This window comes from Antechinus flavipes, chromosome 3, assembly GCF_016432865.1.
Source record: "Antechinus flavipes isolate AdamAnt ecotype Samford, QLD, Australia chromosome 3, AdamAnt_v2, whole genome shotgun sequence".
NCBI classification, from domain to species: Eukaryota; Metazoa; Chordata; class Mammalia; order Dasyuromorphia; family Dasyuridae; genus Antechinus; species Antechinus flavipes.
The window spans coordinates 476,232,329-476,257,120 of record NC_067400.1 but is presented as its reverse complement, the minus strand read 5'-3'; the positions used below and the strand labels follow the sequence as shown (position 1 = coordinate 476,257,120).

Genomic DNA, 24,792 nt, shown 5'->3' with positions numbered 1-24,792 from the left:
GGTGGGGGTGAAATGGCCCTCATGAAAAGTAAGGTTTATAAGGTCTAGGAACTACTAGGTATATCAGCACTCTTTTATGTTTATTATACAACTGTAAGAATTATGGAATTGTTTGAAAAGCAGCTATTTTCAGCCTAAATTCAAAAGGAAAAGGGTAATGAGATGAATACATGATTTTATGCCAGGTTGCAAATAGCAAGCAAAGAGCTATGGTAAGCCACAGGTTCTTCTTTCCCCCACTTGTTGAAACAGGAAAAGACTGAACTGGAAAACTCAGACATTATTTCAAAATTTTGCAGCACATGCAAGTAACACATACACACACACACAGACACACACACACACACACACACACACACACACACAGAGCTTTGCCAGTGACCAACAAGACAATAAAATGTAGGGGAAAGCAACATAGTCCAACTTGTTCCACCAAAAACCTCCCTGAGCAGCCCCAAAAATCACAATGGGAGCTTTTTTTAAGGCACCTGGCATAACAGGCAAAATGCATAATGGCCTGACATAACTCCACTTTGTCTACTATTTCCTGTCTATACTTTAGCAAGCTTGGGTCAATCATGGGTTGATCACAAAGCTCGTTTTTTTGATGATCCAGACTTTGGGAACTGACCTAAAAGTAAGTCTTCTCTTTCCTAGTATGTATACCACAAGGTAGTTTGAGCATCCAATTTATCACTGAGAGTCTAGAAGAGGCTGGCCAGAAATCAACCCATCTTGAATTCTTTTTTCATTTCCATTCACTTACTGAAAGCTAAATTCAAGTCTTCCTTTCATTTTCTCCAATATCATTTTGTTTATCAGATATTCCAACAAGGTACTTATCCTATCCTCAGGCACTTTTTTCCCTTTCTAGCTGCTCATTTCCCCCCAATACCACATTTTTACCCCAGAATGAGACAACGATTCTCAAGTGCCATGCCTAAGTAACAGAGATATGAAAAGCACTGAATTCTTTGTGTCTGGGGGAGGGGGGAGGTACTCTCACAACACAGAGACTGTCTTTTTTTTTTTTTTTTTTTTGACTAAATCTAGTCTCCTTCCATCATGCTTCCTTTACCTGCAAGCCTTTCCTCTCCTCTACACCATCTATCCATCTTTACTTCTCCTATAACAAAATCACATATCCAAGGACCAGTATAAGAAGACATATACTGGCTACATGCTTAGCATCCCTAGTCTCAGCCGACTTCCGTTCTTTAAAGGAAAGCCTCAGGCTTTCCCCCCTGTGTAATTCTATACCAAACTGTTTGTTTTGCACTACTATCTAAACTTCTATAACTTCCCTCCTTGTTAAAACATAACCAGCCAAAATGGCTTAATTTAAAAATCTCCAGCTCTTGCCCTCTCTCCTGTAGCTTCCTTTCATTCATCATTCAGTAAATTACAAATTTCTCCTTCCTGAGAAATGAGAGACAGAGGGGGAGGGAAAGAGAAGAGATAACAGAAGAATTATGTGTGATGATCACAGCAAGGAATAGGGAAGTGGGGGTGCTTGGGTGGATGACTAGGAACTCAATGCATTCAGAACTCATTTCTCTACATCTGATAGCTATCTTACATGCTATACCTTCAATTTTTTTGAATCTACAAATATAATTTAGAACTAACAGAATCATCTCCAAATTCATTCCCCCCCCCCCCAACTTTCTTTTCTACTATTAGGCCAGTGCTACTACAATTACTGCAGTTCCAGGTTACAGCTGTGAAATACATTCAGTTAAAAGACTTAATGATTTTCTTAGTTCTGCATTAAGTACAAACCCCAAGAGTCTGCTAATGGCAAATGAGAAAAGAGATATGATGATAAGAAATATTCACGGGTGAGATTCACATGCACTGAAGAACATTTTTCCATCCCTGATACCCAAATCAGCCTTATTTTTCCTACATATACGAGTCTTAAGTTTTGGACTCCTGAATCTCAATGACAAAGCTATACTTTTCCAGTGGGGTCTATATAAACAGTTTTCTTTCACTGTGACTGAATTCTCAGCCAGCACATAGAACAAACTCACACAGAATGTCAATACTGAGACCACCTTAGAGCTTAAGACGATTTTTAAGAAAAAAAAAAAATACTGGCACAAAATTTAATAAAATAAATTTGAAACACAAAAAAGTTTGGTCCCCTCCCCACTTAAGTCCATTTTTTTGCTGCAAAAGCAGAGTAAGAGGCAAGGAATAAAATCCTTGTGTTTTTCCAAGGTCCATCCCCAGAACAGAATCTTCTATCCCACCCTTTTTGCCCTCCCAGCCCTTAAAAAAAAAAAAATCTACCCTTTCAGTCTTTTGACTTCCTGAAGTGTCAGTTTGTTTTGCTTATTAATAAGGCCATAACTAAAGTGGCATATTTTCAATGAATGATTTCTATAAAGGATTCAATATTGGAATCTCTTCCTCATTTAAACCAGATTCTTCTGGCTTCTATGAAGACCCTCCCTTCCCCTTAAAAATCTGTCCTTCTCTAGTTCAGAAGTCCTTCCTTGCCTTCTCGTGGTGGCCACACTACCATCAGTTATAGCTTCGGCTCAGCTTCCCACCCCTGAATGTAAAAACTGAGTTTCCTCATATCTGGAAAATAATAATAATAAAAAACAAAAATAAAAAATAGAACAATTTAAAATCAAGAGTCCGACTGATGCAGTTGATCTTTGAAATGCTTCAGCAAAGTTCTTCCCATTTCCTTCCATCTCTGTCACTCATCTGCATCAGGTTTGACGTCTAACATGGCATGGAGTTCCTCAGGTGTGTACCCAAGCAGACTCTGCAGGTCACAGACAAAGCGATAAACATAGCGTTTACCAGCCGTCTTGTGGATGATGTTTTTGTCATAGTAGTAACGCAGGCCCCGGCTCAATTTCTCGTAGTTCATCTTAGGCTTGTTTTTCCTTTTGCCCCATCTCCTGGCCACCTGGAAGGATATAATAGAATAAAAATGATTAAAACTGTAGTTTTAAAATATGCCCATCTACCCACACTGATATGTAGCATATAACATCATAAAGAATTGGGATGTACTTTTGAAAAAAAATTATCTCAGGTGATGCCCACCTATTGAGAAATGGCTAAAAACATGATAGCATATGAAAACAACAGGATATTATTGTTGAACATAAAAAAAGAATTGGACTGTTCAGAAAAAAATAAAGCTGAGAAAAATAATTATATTAACTGATGCAGAGTAAACTGGGAAGAACAGGGGAACAATTAATGTAATAATATTATAAAAAAAAATTTCTGAAAGATTTGAGAACTCTGGTCAAGGTAATTAATTAGAAACTATGTTCCAGAGGCCCAAAGATGAAGCATCCCCTTCATTTCATGACAGAAATGTGATGGATTCAAGATTCAGAATAAGATGTGCATTTTTAAACACAATAAATTCAGAAATTTGCTTTGTTCAGTTGTGGGGCTTCCTTTTACCTGATTTTTTGGTTTTATTTTGGGGGTGGGGATAGGAAATAGGAAGGAAGGGGAAAAAGTAAATGTTTAGTTGAAAAACTTATTTTTAAAATAAAATTCATAAATGTTTATTAAAAGTGTTTTTATTTTTTAAAATATTAATTAAAAATTAAATTAAATTTTAAAGAAGAATTATAAAGTTAGAAGACATTTTGGTAAATGATATTTTTTTTAAGGGCCAGAGCCAGTTAATAGATTTTTGTTTCAGTCAGCAATGAATACTGATCTAGAAGAAGAAGGGGAATTAACCTAGTACCCTAATTAATGAGTAGGGTGCAACACTTCTCAATTTGGAAAAAGAACAAAAGCAAAACCCCTATTCTGGCATCAATATTGTTAACAGTATTTAATTATTTAATTAAATCAACTGATTTAAAGAGGTAGGTAAGTCCTACTATCAATATGCAAAGTTCTGAGAAAAACATCAAATCATTCACATGACTACAACAATATCCCTTATTTAAGATGGAGAAGAACTCCAAGGTTTCATAAACTTCCATTTGGACTCATCACTTTCCTTTGCTAGGCCTTAAATTTCTCACTTATAAAATAAGGGCAGATAAGATGATCATTAAGATCTCTTTAAGTTCTAGATGCTATGATGTCCAAATGCTCAAGAATTCTTATCACTGGAAAAGTCCAATGTGGCATCCAGCTCCAACCTAGTTCTTGCCCAGAGTTCTTTCTCAAAGCAATCTCAACCTCTTCCCTTCTTACCTCATCTGGGTCAGAGAGCTTGAATTCCCAGCCATCTCCTGTCCAGCTAATAAATGACTGACAGGATTTATCTGTGAGTAACTCCAGAAGAAACTGCCACAGCTGGATTGGTCCACTGCCTAGAAATACAAATGATTGGAAGCATTATACCAGATGCATCCCATTTCTCACAAGTGTAACTGAATTGCAGAATTTTTTCTACTCCCCTCCTACTTTCCATTCATCCCCAGGATAAAACAAAGATATACCTGGCACAAATATTATAATCAGGTATGATCATACTAGGTGAAAAGAAAGGCAAAGTTTTCTTCCAAAAACTGTAAGACACATCAATGGCCTTATTGTTTCTGATTAATCTATATCATTTATTGTTAAACAACATATATAATGATTTATTTGTTTTTCAAGATTTACTATGACCCAGTATCTTTCTTACTGTGATTTTCAAAAAAATCAAGTCACTATTTTCCATGAAAGAATATTAGAATATGAGGGAGGGAAAATGGGATAAATATTTCTTTGTCTTAGATTTGGCTTTCTGTCTTGCAAATTGGAAGGATCTCTATCATTAAATCACTTTCTTGAGTATTAGACATGACTCCATCTTCAATTCCCAACACTCTACATACTAAGAAATTAAATAAGACATACACTTTTAGACATGACCAATTCAGAAATTTCCTTTGCTTAACAATGCATAATTGTTACAAAGCTTCTTTGTTGTTGCTTTTCCTTCCTTCTTTCCTCCTTCCTTTCCTCCCACTTTTCCTTTTCCTCTCCTCTCCTCCTTCCTTCCTTTTATAAGTACATTTGTAAGTACATTTCTCACTGAGGAAATATTCTCAACAAATATAAATGGCACCTGCCCTATGATCTAGTCTTAAAACTGCCTAGGGGCTTTGAAAGATTAAGTGAGTTGGCCAAAGTCCTATAATCAGTATATTGGCAAAAGAGGACCAAGAGCCAGGTCTTCCTATTTCTGAAGCCAGCTCCCGACTCCTCTTTTTTAATATGTGGCAAAACTTAAATTCCATTTAGAATTTTTTTTTCAAATTGAGGAGAATTTTTTAAACACTGTAAGCTATAATTTTTACATTCATCTTATTTTGTGAGAAGAAATTTAGAGTAAAATAAGACAAAATTAAAAAAAAAAGTTTTCAAGATGTTACTTTAAAACCCACCAAAAAAAAAAAAAAAACAACCCTATAAATAAGGCAAGAAAGTTTACACAGGGTAAAAAAGACAACCAATATCTGCCTTTGAGGAAAGTACCTAAGTCGCACTGAAGTCTTTCCCCATCAAAAGACAGATTGCTGGCTTAAACGGAATTAATGGGTATATATAACTTTTTCTAGGGAAATTAATAAAAATCACTTGAATACTCCCTGACTGAAATGCCAAACTAAAAGATGAGCAATCGCAAAGAATTCCCAGAGATGTACCAGCAAAGGGAGGTGAGGCGGTCAGTCGTCCTTATTGTTTATTCTAGAACTCTTGAGCATAACATGCTGTTACAGGTCCCACCCAACTCTAACATTCTTTGCTTCTGTGATTTCTAGAGGTATAAACATCCTTGGTCTGTGCGTGCTGATGAAAAGTGTGACCCACGGGGGCCTACAAGGGAGTGCATGAAGGTTGATGACTTGGTGAGCCTCCAGACTACACCAAGGAATCTGGGGACTATTTCCTGTGCCACAGAATGAACCTGAAGGAAGAAGAAGAAGGTTTTGGTAGGCCCTATGAGGACACCTTGTTCTACAGGACAACTCATGCATCCTTACACCATGGGAATGCCATGAGGCAGTCAGAGGTGGTCCCCATAGGTCTTGGCAGCAGCTCTCCTCCTCAGCTATGGCCTTTTAAGGGACAAGAAGCCCCTGATTTGTTTTTTGTTTTGGGGGTTGTTTTTTTTTTAAAGCAATTTATTTCCTCCACTCTACGATATCATCTAACTTTCTCATGACCACTGTGATTCTTCTCTACCTTCCAGGTCTCCACTGGCCATTCTCATACTAAGTTTCAATTACTTTCAAGGTTGAGTTTAACTCTCAGTTCCTCCAAGAAGCCTTTTCTTGTCCCAAGTGATCTCACCCACATCAGAATTCATTGCCCTGACTCATTTGTTAACATCACTCATGTGTCAATAAAGCACAGACTGCCTGTGGCAGTCCGAACCCTTAGGTTCATTCTGACTTAACTAAGACGTTACATGCTCAGCTTTTCCCTTAACTACACTCTAAGGTTGCCAAAGGGAAGGAATGTGTGTTAGAGCACTTTTATATGCTCTGAAACAACACCTTACAGAGTGTTAAAAGGAGCATTCATTGAACTTGACTCCAAGGAGAGATAAGAGAAGGTACTTTCCCTGTTTCTTCCCAAACCCAAAAAGCATGAGTGTGGAACACTTCATACAAAGTCAACTGATTTTTCCTCCTTTTTTTTTCTTTGTTAGAAGAAATGGTTCTCTGAGCCAGAGAAAATGAAATATACAGGGAAAACATTGGCAATATTAAAAAAAATTGTCAATTAAATTCTCTTAAACAACAATAATAAAAATGCGGCTAAACTATTTTAGAGCAAGAGGAATTTATTGCTTACTATGTGCCAGGTACTGTGCTGAGCATTGGGGGTACAAATACAAGTAAAGAGAACAATCCTGGTCTTAGGAAGCTTGCATCTTAGTGGGGAAAGACCAGAATACAAAAAGGAAGATTGGGGATTTACCGCAGCAGAATAGTGTTCAAGTCTGAAAAATGTAAATGATTCAAAGGACACAACCAAGATGTAAAGTTTTCAGTCAAGGCTGTCATGGGCTTGAGTTAACTATGTAGTAGTCATGGGTTTGGTGGGTCATTAGGAGTTCTCATGCAGGTAGAGGCTTACTAGCAGTGTAAAAACATAAGGTGAAAGGGATAAATCATATCAGGATGGGGAAAGGGGAGGCAAGACTGGGCTCCCTATAGCCCCTGAAGCACACTATTCATCAGGGTGGAGCAAGCAGAGTTGAATATGACATTTGGCTGGTGCTTGCCCCAACACAGAAAAAAAAAAGGGGGGATTGCAGTTCAATCTCTGTTGGCACCAAGCCAGGGAGGAAAAAGAGTGAAGGTTATTCTTGCTGGTGCTGCCAGAACCATTTGTCAAGTCTTCCTGTGTGTACATGCCCTTTTCCAGGAAACATTTGACCGCTTATATGGGTAGAATTGGGGGGAAGAGAAAAAGGGAGGGTCCTGTCTGGGCCTCCTTTCACAGAGATTTTTTTCCTTGCTCCAAAAGGACTACAAAAAGCTTTATGTAAAGGCACTGAGGCTTCATTTGGTTGCTTTCTCTTTTTTGCTCACTGAAGAGAAGAAAACATGAAAAGGTATTTTTACTCTTCAGAGAAAACCCATTGATCTACAATGAAGAAATTTAGTTTGGAGAAAGAAATTTGCAATAGACAAACAAAGTCTGATTGGCCTCAGAATAAATCAGTAAGGCAAAAGTATTTACTGATCCCTTTCTAGGTGCCAGACATTGTGCAAAAAGTGCAGAGGATTAAAATAAAAGTAAACCTTGGTCAAAATCATGATGATGTCAGCATGCCCCTATTCCTCCATCCCCAAAAAGGCCTGAAGGTAGTACAGTGGATAGAGAATTGTCCTTGGAGCCAGGAAGACCCAAGTTCAAATATGATCTCAGACACATGGCCTCTTTTACTTTTACCCAGTTTACTCAACTGAAAAATGAGGATAATCATAGCACTTATGTCTTAGGGTGGCTGTGAGAATCAAAGGAGATGATATTTATAAAGTGCCTGGCTCAGAGAAGGCACTTTAAAAAAAATGCTTGCTTGCTTCCTTCTGTCCAAATACCTGCCTTTGCAAGCCCTAATCCTTAATAAAGAAATATATCCAACTCTAGGATGAGCGAAAGTTTAGGCGTCATATCTTTGGCTTTTAGAAAGGTTATTGATTACCTTTTATAAAACTTTTATTCTTTCACTAAAAAAAAAAAAAAAAAATGCCCACAGGTAAAGTGTATTAGAAGGGAACTTAGAGGTCATTTAAGTTCAATGTCCTCATTTTATAGATGAGGAAGTTAAGTGCTTTGCAAGATCACACAGGTAGCAAGTTGAAATCCAGGCCTTCAGATACCAAAAAGAGTGGGGGGACAGGAGAAGAGAGGAAGCAGAATTTGTGATTCCTTTTTAAGAGTTCAAGGCTTGTATCCTCTATTATAGGAAGGAATAAGGAGAAAAAATGTCAACATTCAGTCTTCTGCCAGATAATTCAGTTCGACCCAACTCAGTTCAATATGACACAAAACACATTTCTTAAGTGCCTGAAAGAGGATGCCTAGAAAGATGGATAATTCCAGCAAGGTTGCCCTGACCTTGCCTCCAACCAAGTTGGTTCCCTTATAGGTAGTTGACATATCCTTGGTTACAATGATTAAACCTTCCCACACAGAACTCTTATAATATTGTATAACATAAGTCTTTATTTTTGTAATGGGCAATCTCGTCCTCCCAAGTTTAAGATAGAGTTAAAAAAACAAACAAACAACAACAAAAATAAAGACTTGGAAATCAACAGCTTGAACAACAGCTTTTGCTCAATTACAGATACTGGTGCTTTTTGCAAGTGGACCAAGCATTCCACATCCTAGGTCACAGTTCCAGGCCTCCCCAAATGAGCACCGCAGACTCTAATTGCAACCTCAGCTGGAGGATGTTTCAGTTGTGATCCCCATAGGTTTGCTCAAACTCATTCAGTTACAAACCATTCTGCCCTAGAATTTCTTTAAATTGTGAAGTCCCCCTGGCCCCCACCCCAATACGCAGTCCTGGCCCTGCTTGTGGCCTGATGACCCCTGTCCTGGGGGGAGAAAGAGGCTACTAAGAATAGCGTCAGTCATGGGAAGGGGGAAGCTCATATGCTAAATGTGACTCACAATGGTGGCCCTGTCTGAAGGCCCCCATTGGCAGTCAAGAGAGTCCTTTGCCACAACTGCTCCAGAGTGTCACACATCAGGAATTCACTGGCATCACTGGGAAACTATGCTTCTCAAGTCAGAGCACAGAGCCACAATTACAGTGGGGTCCCTGTTAGAGGAAAGTCTCTGCAGGAGGAGGGGAAGGGGATTCTAACAGCACACCCTGGACAAATGCATACCACATAAGGAGTCACCCCATCCCATAGTTCCTTCCGTCCTTTCCCTCTATTGACTGATATTTCCTTTTTGGCTTTGGATTTCTTGGTATCTTAAGTGTTTTCCTTCTAGATGGAATGCTAGATTAAGTATCGAGAAAATCTGGGTTTTAATCCTGCCTCCTCCTCTCTTACTAGTTTTGTGATAGTGAGCAAGTTACTCAGTCTCTCCAGGGTTCAGGATCATCAGCTATAAAATAGGAGAAATAATAGCAGTAATATCAGAGATAGGACACGTAAAGTGCTCTGAAGATCTTTAAGTATTAGATAAATTCCCATTGTGTTCTTTAGCTTCATTGTTATGGTTGACAATTCCCAGCTTTGACATTCTTTTTAAGACTTGAACAATGGGTTAGACTCTGAGGGAGTTTATTATTATTACTATTAATTATTAATTATTGTCATTATTCTCTTCAGGAAGGTGGTTGGCTCAATATTAAAACTATTGATCTGAGGGCACTGATAAGGTTCTAATAATAGAAGCTCATGGGACTACTTGAGAACAGGAATCAAACCAACTGGCAAGCCACATTGCAAATGTTTTCTTTCCACAGAAGGGAATTTCAGGCCCCTCAAATAATCCAGCTTTATCATCACAGGATCATAGAACTAGAGATGAAATGTCCTTAGGGGCCATAAAATGACATATTTGTAAAGCACTTAGCATAGGGCTCAGCGTATAGTTTGCTGTTGTCCAGTTATTTCAGTCACTTACAACTCTAAGTGACCCCTTTTAGGGGAAGGATGTTTTCTTGGCAGAGATATTGGAATGATGTGCCATTTCCTTCTCCAATTCATTTCACAGACGAGGCAAGGCAAACAAGGTTAAGTGATTTGCTCAGGATCACAGTATCTTAGGATGGATCTGAATTTATTTCTTTCTGATTCCAGACCCAGAGCTCTGTTAAATTTATCACCTAGTAGGTGCATTTATTAAGCATTCCTCTTCCTCAAAAGCTTATTTATAAATAAGAAAAATGAGACCCAAGGAGTGACTTGCCTATAGTTATATAAGTAGTAAATATTGAAGTAAGATTTGAACCTTGATTCTTTGACATCATGGCCAGTGTTTTATCCATTCTACCATACCTTCCATCATTAGGCCTTTGAAACTCAGATAATGCTTTAAATTCTTCCAGAAGCAAAAGGTATATTACATATCCTGACCATGTGAGGGTTCCTAAAGATCTTGAAGGATTTATTTTTGTTTTTACTTTGATTCTATCTCAATAGTGGCTTCTCTGCTATTATGAAAATATAAACCTTTAAGCAAAGATGAAGTACCACCATCATCAAGCAGGTCTTGATAACATTTTTTCCCCACTAACCCATAGCTTTTCTGAGCAAAGTTGATCTCTGCCAACCTAGTAGAAGCCTAAGATGACTAAGGAGAACTAGCTCCAAAGCCCACAAAGCTAATGCTATCTGTTTCTGTTGAATGACCAACCATTTATCTCCTCTTTGATTTAAAAAAAAAAAAATCTGCTCATTTGACATCTGCCAATCACACCAAACTGACAGCCTCTAATCCTTTCTTCTGTGGCCGATTTTAATTGAACCAAACACTTAGCACAATATTTTCATAACTTCAATTACCCCTTCCTCTAGGCCCCCTCTGCTGTAAGTATGTCAACATCAGGATGAAGCTAGCTTAGGGACTCTCTTAGGTTCTCTGTTTAATTCTTCATTTCTCATTAACCAAAGCTGTCTTGCTATTTGTACCCTAGGAAGGACTAATTTGCAAGAGGTCACTTTCATATACATGGAAATTTCAAACTTGGAAGGAAGCTGAAAGTTTAAAATGAGAAACATCTCAAGATGTTTCTTGAGACATCATCTCAAATATAAAAACTGATTGCTACTAAAAAAAAAAAAAAAAAAAGACTATAGGTCGCATGAAAACCTTAAACATCCTGCTTCTCTCTCTTTGGGAGGAAAGCAACATTGGGACTCTTAAATCCCAACTCATCGCCATCCTTGTTGAACTAAAAGGTTCCATACCTTGTTGACAACTGGGAGTTAAATTGCTGCTCTGTTGATAAGTTAAGCTACATTAAAGTTCTCTGTGCAGGGAGGATACCAGATTTTATTTTAACCTATGAAACTCTCATGGTTGGCCAGCCTTGCACAAGAGCTGACTCCTCTGTGATCAGTACACATCTGGCAGGTGGCCCTAAAACAGAGAAACAGCCTTTTCTGGTCCCTCCCTTCTAACCAGATGTCTCAACCCACAGTCAAACAATGATAGCAAAAACAGAACACTAAGATCTAGAAATGACCCCATCTGCTCACAAGGCATCATTTGGTACAATTGCACCTCTATTCCATTCCTCAGGAAAGAGGAATTCTTATGTCTGAATGATCATTCTCTGTTTTACAAATTCTCTGTCTTTCTATAAATTAAATAGAACCTGAAAATTCTTTTCCTCCTTGGAAATCCTTTCATATTGAACAGAAAAGATCAGATGGCTCTCACTGACTTAGCTCCATCTCACCTAAATTTAAGATGATGCTCATGTGAAACATTCTGACTATCTTTCTTCCGTCTGTAGAAAAGAACACATAATTCAAGGTAAGATACTACCACCTGAATGGTGAACCAAACTGCTTCTAGGCCACAGGAAAAAAATGAGGAAGAAAAAGGAAAGGCTGTTATTTCAAATTGGTCCCTATGGCCACCCTCCCAAATTAAAATTACCTTGATTACAATTCATTTCAAAACCAAACATTTATTCAATATCTACTACAGGTGATAGGTAAACTGATAGATAGAAACACATATAAACACATACATGTATATATTGTTTATGTAAATATAATACAGATAAGCACATATATAATATAGATAAGTAATGTTTGTATGTATATATAATATAGATATATATTTTATTTTATATATAATACACACATATATATCTATATATACACGCATACCCATATATTATATGAACTTATCTCCCTAATTAAAATGCAAGCTCAATGTGAGTAGGAATTGAAATAAAGAAGAATGTGTCAGCAGAGAACCAGGCAAGGGTTATAAGAAAGTTGAAAGAAGTAGCTATGTGAATTTTCCATTATGGGCAGTTGGGGAAGGTTTCAAGAAAAAATGTGACATCTAAGTAGGGCAAGAAGAAAATGGACACAGTCCATAGGATGACTATGTTCCTAGGACATTAGTTTACCGGTAGAGACTCTTTACCTTTTTTGTGTGTCAATGACTTTAACAATCTAGTACAGTATGAAATCTATGCATGGACCCCTTAGGGGTCTACAGACCCAGATTAAGAGCCCTTGTTTTAGATATATTGAAAAAGGGACTTCAGAGGCTATCACAAGCTAAACTCCCCATATCTTACAGTTGGAAACTATTTTGTTTTTTTCTCCCATTGTACCATGCTGCCAGCTTAAATGAAGTACAGTCAGAAGAGAGAAGAACAAGGGAAAATAACAATTAAATCACAATCCACTTTGGCATGTGATGGCAAAAAAGGTTAGGAAAAAAGAGTTTGAACACTTTCTGTAGCTTGAGTGGCTCTCCTGATCCTTGAAAATGAGATCTCTATTTTATCCTATATGACACTGAAGACCTGTAAGCAGGAAGAAGACTAGCCAGCTCTATTCAAGAGCTATGTGATGGCTGGTTTGGAGAGGGGACAGATTGGGAAAAGGGAATCCTTTAGGAGGTTCTTTACAATCAAAGTGAGAGACATTGCTGAGACAATCAACAAGACTGAATAATTGACTGGATGCAAAAGATGGGGAGGGGTGAAGAAGGGAGTCAAAGATGCCTCCAAGATTTGACCAGGAAGAAATGGGGAAAGTAAAAGGGGAAAATTTTAAGTGGGGGAGGGAGGATTAGGAGTGCCATTTTGACATGTTAAATTTTCAACATGTTAAGTTTTAGGTGATAGTAAGATATGGTGCACTAGTGAGAAAGTGCAGGGCTAAATATACAAATCTGGAAGTTATCTGCTTGGGATTGATAATTGAAGCCAGGTGAATGGATGAGATCACCAACAGAGAAAATGTGTAGAGAGAAAGCCAAGGACAGAGGCTTGGAAGGCAACCCTAGTTAAAGGATTAAAGGAGGTGGATGAACTAACTACTGAAGGAAAGTAAGGAGTAGTGATAGAGGTAGAAGCATTTGGAGAAAGCAGTATCACAGAGGACTAAGAAAGGAGAGAATATCAGTCAGTTAATAAACACTTATAAAACACTATGTGTCATGCACTGTGGGAATAGAAAGAACGATAAAAGACAGTTTCTGCTCTCAAGGAGAACATAGTCTAGTGAGGAAGATGACATGAAAACAATTATATACAAAACAATAATAAAACAACCAATCTCTATTGGAGATAACCAACAGAGAGATTAGAATTAAGGGGGATCCCAGAAACACTTTTTCAAGAAGTATACAATATGTAGTTAGGTGTCGCAGAAAGATCAAGGAAAATGAGGACTAAAATGTGGTTAATGGATACTGGAATTAAGAATTCATTACAAGTCCCTTCGATAGCCCTTTTCCATTGAAAGATCAGTAAGGAAAGAACGCAGACTACAGGGGCTCTGATGAATAGTGAATGGGTGGTTTAGATTTTTACTCTCTGCAGAAGTTTAGTATGAGGGAGAAGAGAGAAAGAATTTGATGGCTGAATGAAAACGAGGTCAAGAGAAGGTTTTAAGATAAGGGGGACCTGAGCATGTTTGAAGACACAGAATAAAAGAGGGAATGTAATCAATAGAGAAAGCTTCTACATGAAACAGAAGAGTATAAGAATAGTCCAAGAAGTGTTACCTGTATTTTACATAAATCTCACCCACTAATTGATTCTACTGCATATAGGACTTAAAATGGATTTCTCTCTCTTTTTTGTCCCTCTTAGATTTTAAGTCCCCAGAAGGCAGGAACTAAGACTTTTCTTTTACTTGATTGGGGAAGAGTCTAACTGTATGATTTCATTGATGTTGGGTATTTCTGGTATGGCAAATTCTTTCACCAAAACAGATCAGGAACTTGACTTCAACAATCTTAGGAAATTACTCAGGGGACTGAGTAATTAATTAACATATCTATGGTCATGTAACTAGCTGTCATGTAACTAACTAATTAGGGACAAGACTTGTTTACCTATGCATTGCTCTTACCAAGCACAAAAACATGGGTAATTATTTATTGAATATATTTAGTAATGGTGAAGAATTGTAAGGACTCAGTAAAATATAAAATGCCTCTCTAGGACCCACGTTAAACCAAAGATGGAAACCAACAAAGCAGCCATCACTGAGAGATGAACCAAAAGTAATTTTTGTAGCCTAGTCAATACTATAAATACATTATTACTCCAAGAGTTAGCATGAGCCTAAGCAGTATATGGTCACAGATTAAGCCCTATAAATAAAATATTTAGACATGACACGATCTTATATTCTGCTTTAAAAAATAAAGTAGCAAAGTGACTAGGAAGTCAGTTTCAATTCTGACTTTTGACTTGATGTGCAATTTTGGACAAATCATAAAACCTCAACAATCTTAAGTTGCTTTAGTCATAAAAATAAAGGCAAGAATTCTGTGTTTTTTTTACTTTATAGTAATGTTGTAAATTGGAGAACCCATGTATGAGGAAAGGATAAAAATGTGATAAATGATGGGAATGGATACAGATACTATAAAAATCATTGGAACAAAAACATCACATGAAATTGAAGAAATTTTCTTTAATTTTTTTGAGAGGAAAATTTTGAATTGTAGGTAAATAAAAGATACAAAGGGATAAGAAGGAAAATGAGTTTCTGGGAGTTACTTTGTAGATTTTGACATAGCTATTTGGGGAAAACAGAGACCATACAATTATTAAAAGTCATAAAATGTATGGAAAAGTATGATAAATAAGACTATAATCACATTAAAAATTTTTTAAAACACAAACATCCCCATAAATTTACTTTTGTTTAGTCCATGAATGAAAAAATAAAAACCACTTTACAAGTAAAAGTGCTACAGAAAGTGTCTGGGGAGATCTTAGCCACAGAGAGAACTAGATCCTCTTTCTCCAAAAAGGTGTTTGTTTCTCCTCATGTCCATGCCCCAGATTATTACAGAGAAACCTTCCTATACTTCAATGCTATGAAGATTCTACAGTTTTCTACTAGAGAAGAAACCTAGCTTCCAACACTTCCCTGAAAGGAAGAGTAAAGCTTTAGGGGACTGTTTAGGGCTGTTTTGGGATAAATACCACTCATGGGCTGATAGGCACCAACTCTATGTAGGGTCTGGTTGGGCTGTCCCACTTGGGACATATCTCATTATGGCTCACTTAGTAAATTTGTAGGGCTTAACAACAAGACAGGAGATTTTTAAAGTTTTGGAGAAAAGACACTTATTTTTGTCCTATCTCCTCACACCTGCACTGCCTGAGTGTTCAAATGGGGGTGGAAGACAAAAAGGGGGAAGGGAGAAAGAGGGGAAGCTGTAATTCTCTTAAAGAGATAGTATATTCAAGTACAGCTACTTCTTTCCTCTAAACCCACAAATATTTCTTTTTAACCATGTCAAACCCAGCACTGACTCAATGCTTGATACTGGAGCAGTGAAGCTAATGTCAGGAAGTGGGTTTCTTTATGTCTTTTCTTACTAATGTTTTCTAGGTAACTGTTTCTTTTAAGAAGATCTTAAAGGTAGGGTGGAGTTGGATTTCGAGTGTAATTAAAGACAATGTAATTCATGTTAACAATATAGACAACTAGAAGTTAGTGTTCTATAAATGTTTTCTAGGTAACTTTCTTTTAAAAAGCTCTTGAAGGTAGGGTGGAGTTGGATTTGGAGTGAGGATTTTATTAAAAACAATGTAATTTATGTTAATATGGACAACTAGAAGTTAGTGTTCTACAAAACTAGCTAATAAGAAATTATTCAGTAGTCAGAGTTAATGAGGTTCTGAGTTCTACATTTTCTTTCAGTAATGACTCTTAGTATCTTCCTGCAAGTTTCTGAATCTTTCTGGGTTATAGAGCTTTCTAAAAAACCTAGACTGAGAAAACCCTTTAGAATTCTTGGTTAGGTGATTTAAATCCAAGAGAAAATTCTGGTGCTGTGAAACCACATTCATTCTTGCATTCATTCATTTATTTATTCATTCATTCAGCAAGTACCTACTGATAAGCGCAGGAGTAAGAAGAAAAGTGACATCTGGTGCAAAAGGAAACTCAGAAGAAGTCACTTAGTCCAACCTGTTCCCATCTTACAAATGAAGAAACTGAGATCTCTCTGAAGAATAGTTAAACAACTTGACCACATTCACACAGATAATAAGTAGCAAAGCTGAGAATAGAATAACATTAATAACAAAATAGAGTAGTAGAAGCTGGATCAAAGAAAATAATGGGAATCTCTTCTCTGTCATAACAATGTTATACATTAGGCACCTTCCCCCTGAAAGGAAATAGTTACTAAAGAATCCATGCTTCAGAGAATCTCTGAGAAACTTTCCAACCATCTCAGCTGCCAAAGTTCAGTGCCTCTACAGAAGTAGGTTCTGTGAACATCATTCAAGCAGACCTAGTACCAGGCTGGTCTCAGAGTTTCAACTTTCACATTCAGTCATAGAGGAGAACTTTCACTCTCAGGCCTCAGGTCTAAGGCACAAATGAATCAGAAAGAAGGTCATGTCAATAAAAATTCACTGAGTACCTCCTCTGTGCTGAACACTGGGCTCTATTTCTCATGCATCTGAAGAGCAGTGAGACTCACCCAAGCATCTTGCGTTCCATCACTATGGCTTGACAAAAAAACTTTTCAGTTTGAAAATGTTATAAATCATCTGTATCAGATTGCGTGCTATTTTGGGGAGGGGTTAGATAAGGGAGAGAAAGAAGGGGGGAATGGAACTCAAAATCTTACAAAATGGATGTTGAAAACTATTTTTACATGTAATTGAAAAAATAAAATATGATTGAAAAGGAAAAAAAAAACCTATAAGCTCCTTAGGGGGGGAAAAAGATTATAAATGGTAGATGAATTATTGGAAGGGATTTTTAGAAACCATCATTTCCAACCACCTCAAGAAAATGAGATAGAGAGAAGTTAAGTGATTTGACCAGTAATACAGATGATAAGTGACAATGGCAGTATTTGGTCCTCTGATATCCAAGTCAATAGTCTTTTCATAGTACCATGATGCTTCCCAATCAACAAACTTTACAGTCAATGCTTTTAGTCAGAACGAACAACAAAACTGAGGTCCTAGGGAGAGGAAAGAGAAAAAAAAAAGAGAGAATTTGGAATTCAAAAGTTTTTTTTTAATATTTTAAAACTGTTTTAACATGTAATTGAGGAAAAAATATATATATATAAATATTTTAAAATGAGGTACTATCAAACCCAGGTTCTGCCATTAACTCACTAACTGGCTTCATAATGGAGGACAAGTCAATCTCTGGTCTGTTTCCTTTTCTACAAAATTCAACAGTTGCAAATAGCTGATCTCTCAGGGCTTTTTACAGATTTAATACTCTGTGATTGTATGATGCTAGTATTAAGTACCTTCTAATGTGACAGCAAATCCAGGTGTCCAAATACATAAGAGGAATTACCACAAAAGAATTGTTCATGGCATTAAGAAGTTTGATATTCTACTGGGAGGGCAGGACACAAGACACTAAAGAATAATACAAAAGAATACAAGGGGCTAGAGCACTAAGTCTGAAGACAGGAAGACTCACTTTGCTGAATAAAATCCAGTCTCAGATACTAACTGTGTGACTCTGGATAAATCACTTAATCCAGTTTGCCTGAGTTTCCTCATGTGTAAAATGACCTGGAGAAGGAAATGGCAAACTACTCTAGTATCTTTGTCAAGAAAAACCCCAAATGGGGTCTTGAAGAGTTAGACACAATTTAAAGACTGAACAACAAATATATTTTAAAATGTCTAATCCTAGTCCTCAAATCTTGATACTATAATAAGATTGACAGATTAGATTCACTCCACTCTCTCAGCTGAGCAGGGACTTTTTTTGTATCTTTTTTTTCTATTTCCAGAACTTTTCATAGTACTTGGCACATGGTAGGCACTTAACAAATGTTTACTGCTTGATTATTCCTGATATGATTAGTGATGGTTATTATTGTTGATTCCCTAATAAACAGTAGTAACTTCTAGGTTATTGCTAAGCAGGGTAAAACCTCCACTTTAAATCCAGTATATAGGGAAGGCTTGAAAGTTTCCCTTATTTTGACTCTAGCTTTTAAGATTCTGAGAGACCATACTCGTCTAGAGCTAATTGAACAGAAACTATCTAGACATTTATTAAGCATCTACTGAGTGCAGAGCACTATGTCAATAATGGGAGAGGCACAAAATTTAGAAAAAATATCTCTTGTTCTCAACAAGCATACAGGTCACAGAGTCATAAAATATCAGCATAGATAGCTAGAATACTCAATATTAATACAATAAGAGCATTATTGTTGTTCATTCGTGTCTGACTCTTCATGACCCTGTATGGGGTTTTCTTGGCAAAGATACTGGAGTGGTTTGCCATTTTCTTTTCCAATGGATTAAGGCAAACAAATTAACTGACTTGCCCAGTCACAGAACTAATGTTTGAGACCAAGCCATCTATCCACTAAGCCATCTAGTTGTCTCTACAAAGCTTTTAGGGAGAAGAAAATGTTTAAATGGTTTGGGATATCTGAGAAGGCAGTGGCGGAGGCTATGGGGAGAAAAACAAATCACAGAAAATTCATTTAAGGAAGAGGAAAATGCCAAATTATAAAAGCAGAGAAAACCAACCAACTTTGGCAGGCTGTTTCTTAATAGATGGCAAAGCATTTCCAGGCATTTTAATTATCAGAGGTGGACTTTGTAAGGATGACCCCAACACTGGAAATCACAGCAGAACTAAGGAGATCTGACTCAGTGGGATCATTTCACTTCAAAGAAGAAATGATTGAGCTTTGAAGTCTAGACTGAGAAGCATCTCAGGGTGATATCCAACCTCTCTCAATTGCAGTTTCAGGTTTTATTCAAGAGGTCAAAAGACAAAAGTCGTGCTGTGTGAGACTGAGAGGCTCCTGGGTGGGAGAGGGGAGGATGTGTTGGAGGGAAGCCTTATTTGAAACAAGCATGGAGAGTTTATCTAGAAACTAACCCCACAAACCAGCAGTCCATTCCCAGAGAGCCCCATTTTTGCTTACCAGTGACAATAGTTAGGCAGTTACTACCAGATTAAAGAGCTCCAAATTGCTATCACCAGAATAATAATAGGGTAACATGGATATAGCACTTACTATGTGAGAGGCACTGTGCTAAGCACTTTTCAATTACTATCTTATTTGATTCTCAAAATTCCAGAAGTAGCTGCTATTATTATGCCCATTTTACAAATGAGGAAACTAAGATATGTTAAGTGCCTTGCCCAGATTGTATAGCTAGTATTTAAACTTATGTCTTCCTTATTCCAGGCCTAGAACTCTATCTATTATACCACTGAGTTGTGTGCAAAAGGTTCAAAAGGAATCATCCTCTACTTCAGATATAACTTGCAAGTAAATTGTATTCCCTAAACCACTGGTAACTGCTTAGAAGACAGAATAAACCCTTCATTTTAAAGATGAAGATAAATATGAATTGTCCTGCTACAATACAATACAAGATGCATATATACCATATAAAAATGACATTGATTATACATCTGCATAATTTAAATTTATATAATTAATATATCATTAACATAATTACATTATATATTGAATAACATATGATACAATGGAAATCATCAGATAAGTACCATTAATTTCCAACTGAAGTTTTATAATCTCACTTAACCACAGGAAATTAAGATGGTACCTGTGAAATTGTGAATAAGTCACTTTAACTCTCCCAGCCTCATTTTTATCTCATTTGTACAATAATGTGGCTCAATTGATCTCTGAGTTCCTTAACCCTAAATCTGTGATTCTGTGCCATCTTTAGCCTAAGAAACTCTGCCAGGTATAAAATTTTTATTAGCACCTGGTTTCCTAGCCTATCTTCCCCATGTTCCTCCAATATCTAAGAAGAAAAATCCCTGCTTTCTAAATCTTACCTGATACAAGCCTCCTCTTATCATCTCAACCCAAATAATCCTGGAGTGAGGCTTGAGCGATATTTTTTATTGAATTCTTCATGAATTCAGGAAAGACTTGATTTGTCAATTAACAATTAGAGTAATCTTGGCCAAATTATTTAACCTCTCTGGGTCTAAATTTTCTCACCCATAAAATGATGTCTCTGCCAATTCTAAAATTTCATGATCTGAAGTCTTAAGCTATACTTCATCACAGCACTATCCCCTAGTTTGTTTTAAAATTTAAAAATCCATTGTTCTTAAAAAAAAAAAATCCTAAATTGGAATCTGAAAATTCCATATCCAAGAGATCATCACTAACGTACTAGCTAATCTGCAACTATTAATAGACACTGTAGCTACAAGTTTTAATAAATCAATTTGAGTTTGGATCATATCAACAATAATAATTTTTTTTAAAGAAAGGAACCCAGATCTTTCACAATCTCATCATAAACACACTATTATTCCTATTCCCTTTTCCTGACCACTAAATGATGATTCATTCCAAGGTTTCTCATTATGTTATTTGTCAACTTTTCTAAGTTGCTATGCTTTATGAAGAATGTTTTGGCAGCCAAATGGAAGTGGCTGCAGAAGGAGAAACTTATAGCAGACAGTCCAAGCAGCAGGTGAATGCTAGTGTAAAGTGCTTATGAGAGTCCAGGTGTGAGGTAATGAGGGTCTGAACAAGGGTGATTCCAATGTCAGAGGAAAGAAGAGAATACAAGAAGTGTTATGAAGGTAAAATAGATATGCTTTGGCAACAGATTAGATATGGGGGAGGAGAGAATGAAGTAAGAAGCAGAACACCTAAATCAAGATTAGCTGACTGGTTGGATGCTGATGCTCTCAACAGCAGTAGGAAGAGGGAGTATAGCCAGTACAAGGGTGGTGGCCTGGAAAAGAACTAAGGGATCAAGGGATTGGAGGCTCCAATGAGGATGATAAACTCTGAGTCAAAAAAATGAAGAAACATGCCATGCCTCTTGGAAAGTAATGAATTAAAACTGCAGAGACACATTTTTGGCCATGGCCAATGTGGGAATTTGTTTTGCCAGACCATGTAGATATGTATTGAGGGATTTGTTTGTTTATATTTTAAGTTTGCTCAACTGGAGTAGAGAAAGGGAGGGAGAAGGATAGTTTTTTTTTTTTTTTTTTAAATTTGTTGCTTGAAAAATAAATAAGTATTTTTTTAAAAAGATAGATGGCAAAGAAGTTTCCTAATCATGTTGTCTTATTTGGGAAGCAAGGAAGAGAATACTCAGACTCCAAATATTATTCTGATTGCTTAATATTGGTAGGGAGAGAGGAAGGTTTTGAATTTTAGTGAAAAATCTGGAGTTCAGCAATCAGGAACTGTCCTATCTGCTGTGTTCTAACCTGGATAAGTCACTGTTTTCATTTGAATTTTAATTTTTGGCAATATGCTGAAAGAAATCTAAGTTTGCCAGAATGAATCAAAGTTATCAGAATATTCTATGGTTGAGGAAAACATTTCCCTGATGCCTAAACAACATACAGAAAATATTGCCTCAGGCATCTCCAACTTGTGATCTTAAGTTGCTCATGACGCATTTGAACACAAGAAAAAATGGAGCTCTCTGATGCTATCAGCCTGATAACCGTAAGCAGTTCACAGTAAGGTAAGAAGGTACATTTTGGCGGAAGCCAGCATTGCATTTGATGTATTCTTAACTCTGCTAACAGGCAGCCTTTCAAGTCATGTTATCTGTTCCCACATCTTGACCTAATTTAACAAGTTGCCATGGGAGCCCAGAGAAGGTTGATGCAATTTTTCTTATCTATGGAAGAAGAATGTAACTGTGCAAGAGAACACAAAAATTCAGTTTCTAACTGATTTTTACTTACAGTGAAACAAGTAAGACATCAAATGAAGGAAAAGAAAGTACCTCCCTCCCCCACTATACATACATACATACACACACATATACACACACACACAAACACTTTAAGCCTGGGGAATCTGAGCCTACTTGGGTGGGCCAAAATGGCAGTAGAAGTCTGGAGGCAAGCTACAACAAAAAACAGAACTTCATCCAGAGACATTCCACCAAGTCTTCCTTCACTACCTCTTCCTGGGGAGGTGGTAAGGGGACTGTCCCTGGAAACTGGAAATCCTATATTATAAATGGGAAATGGGCTACCAGAGAGGCAGCTAGAATACAGAGCCTAGAGTCAGAAGATTCATCTTCATGAGTCTCAGACCCTTCCTAGTTGTGTGACTCTGGGCAAGTCACTTAATCCTATTTGCCTCAGTTTCCTCATCTGTAAAATGAATTCGAGAAGAAAATGGTAAACTACTCCAGTTGTTCTGCGAAGAAAACCCCAAAATGAGGTCACAAAGAGTCACACACAACGAAAATAACTGAACAATGACAGAGCCATCAGAGGACGGAATAAGAAAAGGAAGCATCATAGGGGAAGTTATTGGGAGACACAGAGCTAGGAGGAAGAGGCTTTGAGCACAAGAAAAATTAGTCTCCCTACAGTCCTTACACTCAAGTCTCCCATCCATACCTTGCAATTTACAATCCCCAGAAGGACCAGCTCCAGAATCATTGAAAGGCAAGTCAAAGACTAAAACATAGGTCAACAGTATTAAGGAAACAATCTCAAAATATTTTAAGCTTACATTAAACCCCAAGAGACCTCCTGTGAGCAAGATAAGGTTTCTCCTTCCCCTTTACAGAAATGAAAAGGAGGCATCAAGACAGAAATAGATGTTCTCAAGATCACAGAATACGTTAATGACCAAGGATCTCAAAGACCTCTATCTTCTGGACTGTTGTCCTCATTGTCATATCAGATCCCCACAGAATTGTCATTTAGGAAATGATGATATTAGATATTACCAATCAGCCCAAGATCTCACACGATGTTGGGATCGTAGATTAAAAGCCAGAAGGGGCTTTGGAGGACATGGAGTCTATTCCTTTCACTTTGTAGATGACAAAATTGAGGCCCAAAGAGGTTAAATAATTGTCCAACATCACACAGCTAATAGGTGGCTCACAGGAGACTCTCTCTCTCTCTCTCTCTCTCTCTCTCTCTCTCTCTCTCTCTCTCTCTCTCCATGTTGTAGCTATTCTTTATTTTTTTTAATTATAAGTTTTTTTTTTTATTTTTCAAAATACATGCAAAGATAGTTTTCAACATTCATTCTTGCAAAACCTTACATTCCAAATTTTTCTCTCTCCCCCCTTCCCTAGACAGAAAATAATCTAATATAGTTTAAACATATGCAATTCTTCTAAAGATATTTCCACATTTATCATGCTACACAAGAAAAATCAGATCAAAAGGGAAAAAATAAGAAAGAAAAAGTAAATAAACAACAACAAAAATGGTGAAAATACTATATTGTGATCCATATTCAGTCTCCCTAGTCCTTCTGGATGCAGAGGGCTCTCTCCATCACAAGTCTATTTGTGATGAATCTGCGATTCATTGTTTTCAAAGAAGAAATAACTTCTTTACATTTGGAATCATCATTTGGGGTATGATTACGGGTGATTAGGAATTCTTTACTTAAATGGCAATGAGATCCAAGAATGCTTCTAGAAATTTTCCTTTTTGTCCCTCTCTAACTACTGAATGGCTTCTGCTTATATACTCTCTGTAAAATAACAATTATTATCAAGTGAAATGGGGAAAGTCTTAAGGAAGTGTCCACATCTCCAGAATATCTGTATTTGTGCTAAGCAGTTTTTGCTTTTGCCATTTAGGCTCTGAACTTTGATTGGCAGAAGGGCTGGCTTAAAAAGTACTTGGGTTTAAGCATCCTTACAGATGTCTCATTTCCTTGTCCCTTACAGATGTTTTATTTCCTTGTCCCTGCCTCAACTTGAATTTCATATTCCTTCTTTGAGTTATATCCTCCGTCCCTGAGGCTTCATCTCAATGTTCTCTCCCTACGGAGGGAATCCAAAGTTAGGTAGCTCTGGAAAAGATCAATCAGGTCTCAGTAAAAAATTGTTAATGGTGCTGTAGTAATCCTCCTGAAAGCTCCCTTAAGCTACCCTGGGGAACTGAGAGGACACAGGTCATCTCTCTGTACTCTCTGCCTGTAGGCCTCAATGCATTTCCCATTCAGAAAACCCAATAACAAGCATGCTTAATGAAATCAGAAGAGTTCCTGTTTCAGCTTGGAATGAGGATATAGCCACTTCTCCATGTTTGCCACTGAAGTTATCCATTTCTACCAGAATCCCACCCCAGAGGGCTGACCACAAACCTCTGCAACTGGCTGGTAAAGAACTGGCCAAAT

The 24,792-nt window shown here is 37.2% G+C and overlaps 1 protein-coding gene across 1 annotated transcript in view; it reads right to left on the bottom strand.

The window, feature by feature from the left end:
- Window positions 1-1,091: 1,091 nt before the first annotated feature.
- Window positions 1,092-24,792, bottom strand: part of ETS1 (ETS proto-oncogene 1, transcription factor) — an 83,853-nt gene continuing 60,152 nt past the window's right edge. The window contains exons 7-8 of the mRNA XM_051986699.1: window positions 4,201-4,319; window positions 1,092-2,932 (exon numbers count right to left, since the gene is read on the bottom strand). Of these exons, the coding sequence (XP_051842659.1) occupies window positions 2,717-2,932; window positions 4,201-4,319 (335 nt within the window). The 3' untranslated portion in view covers window positions 1,092-2,716. The remainder of the gene's footprint in view (window positions 2,933-4,200; window positions 4,320-24,792) is intronic.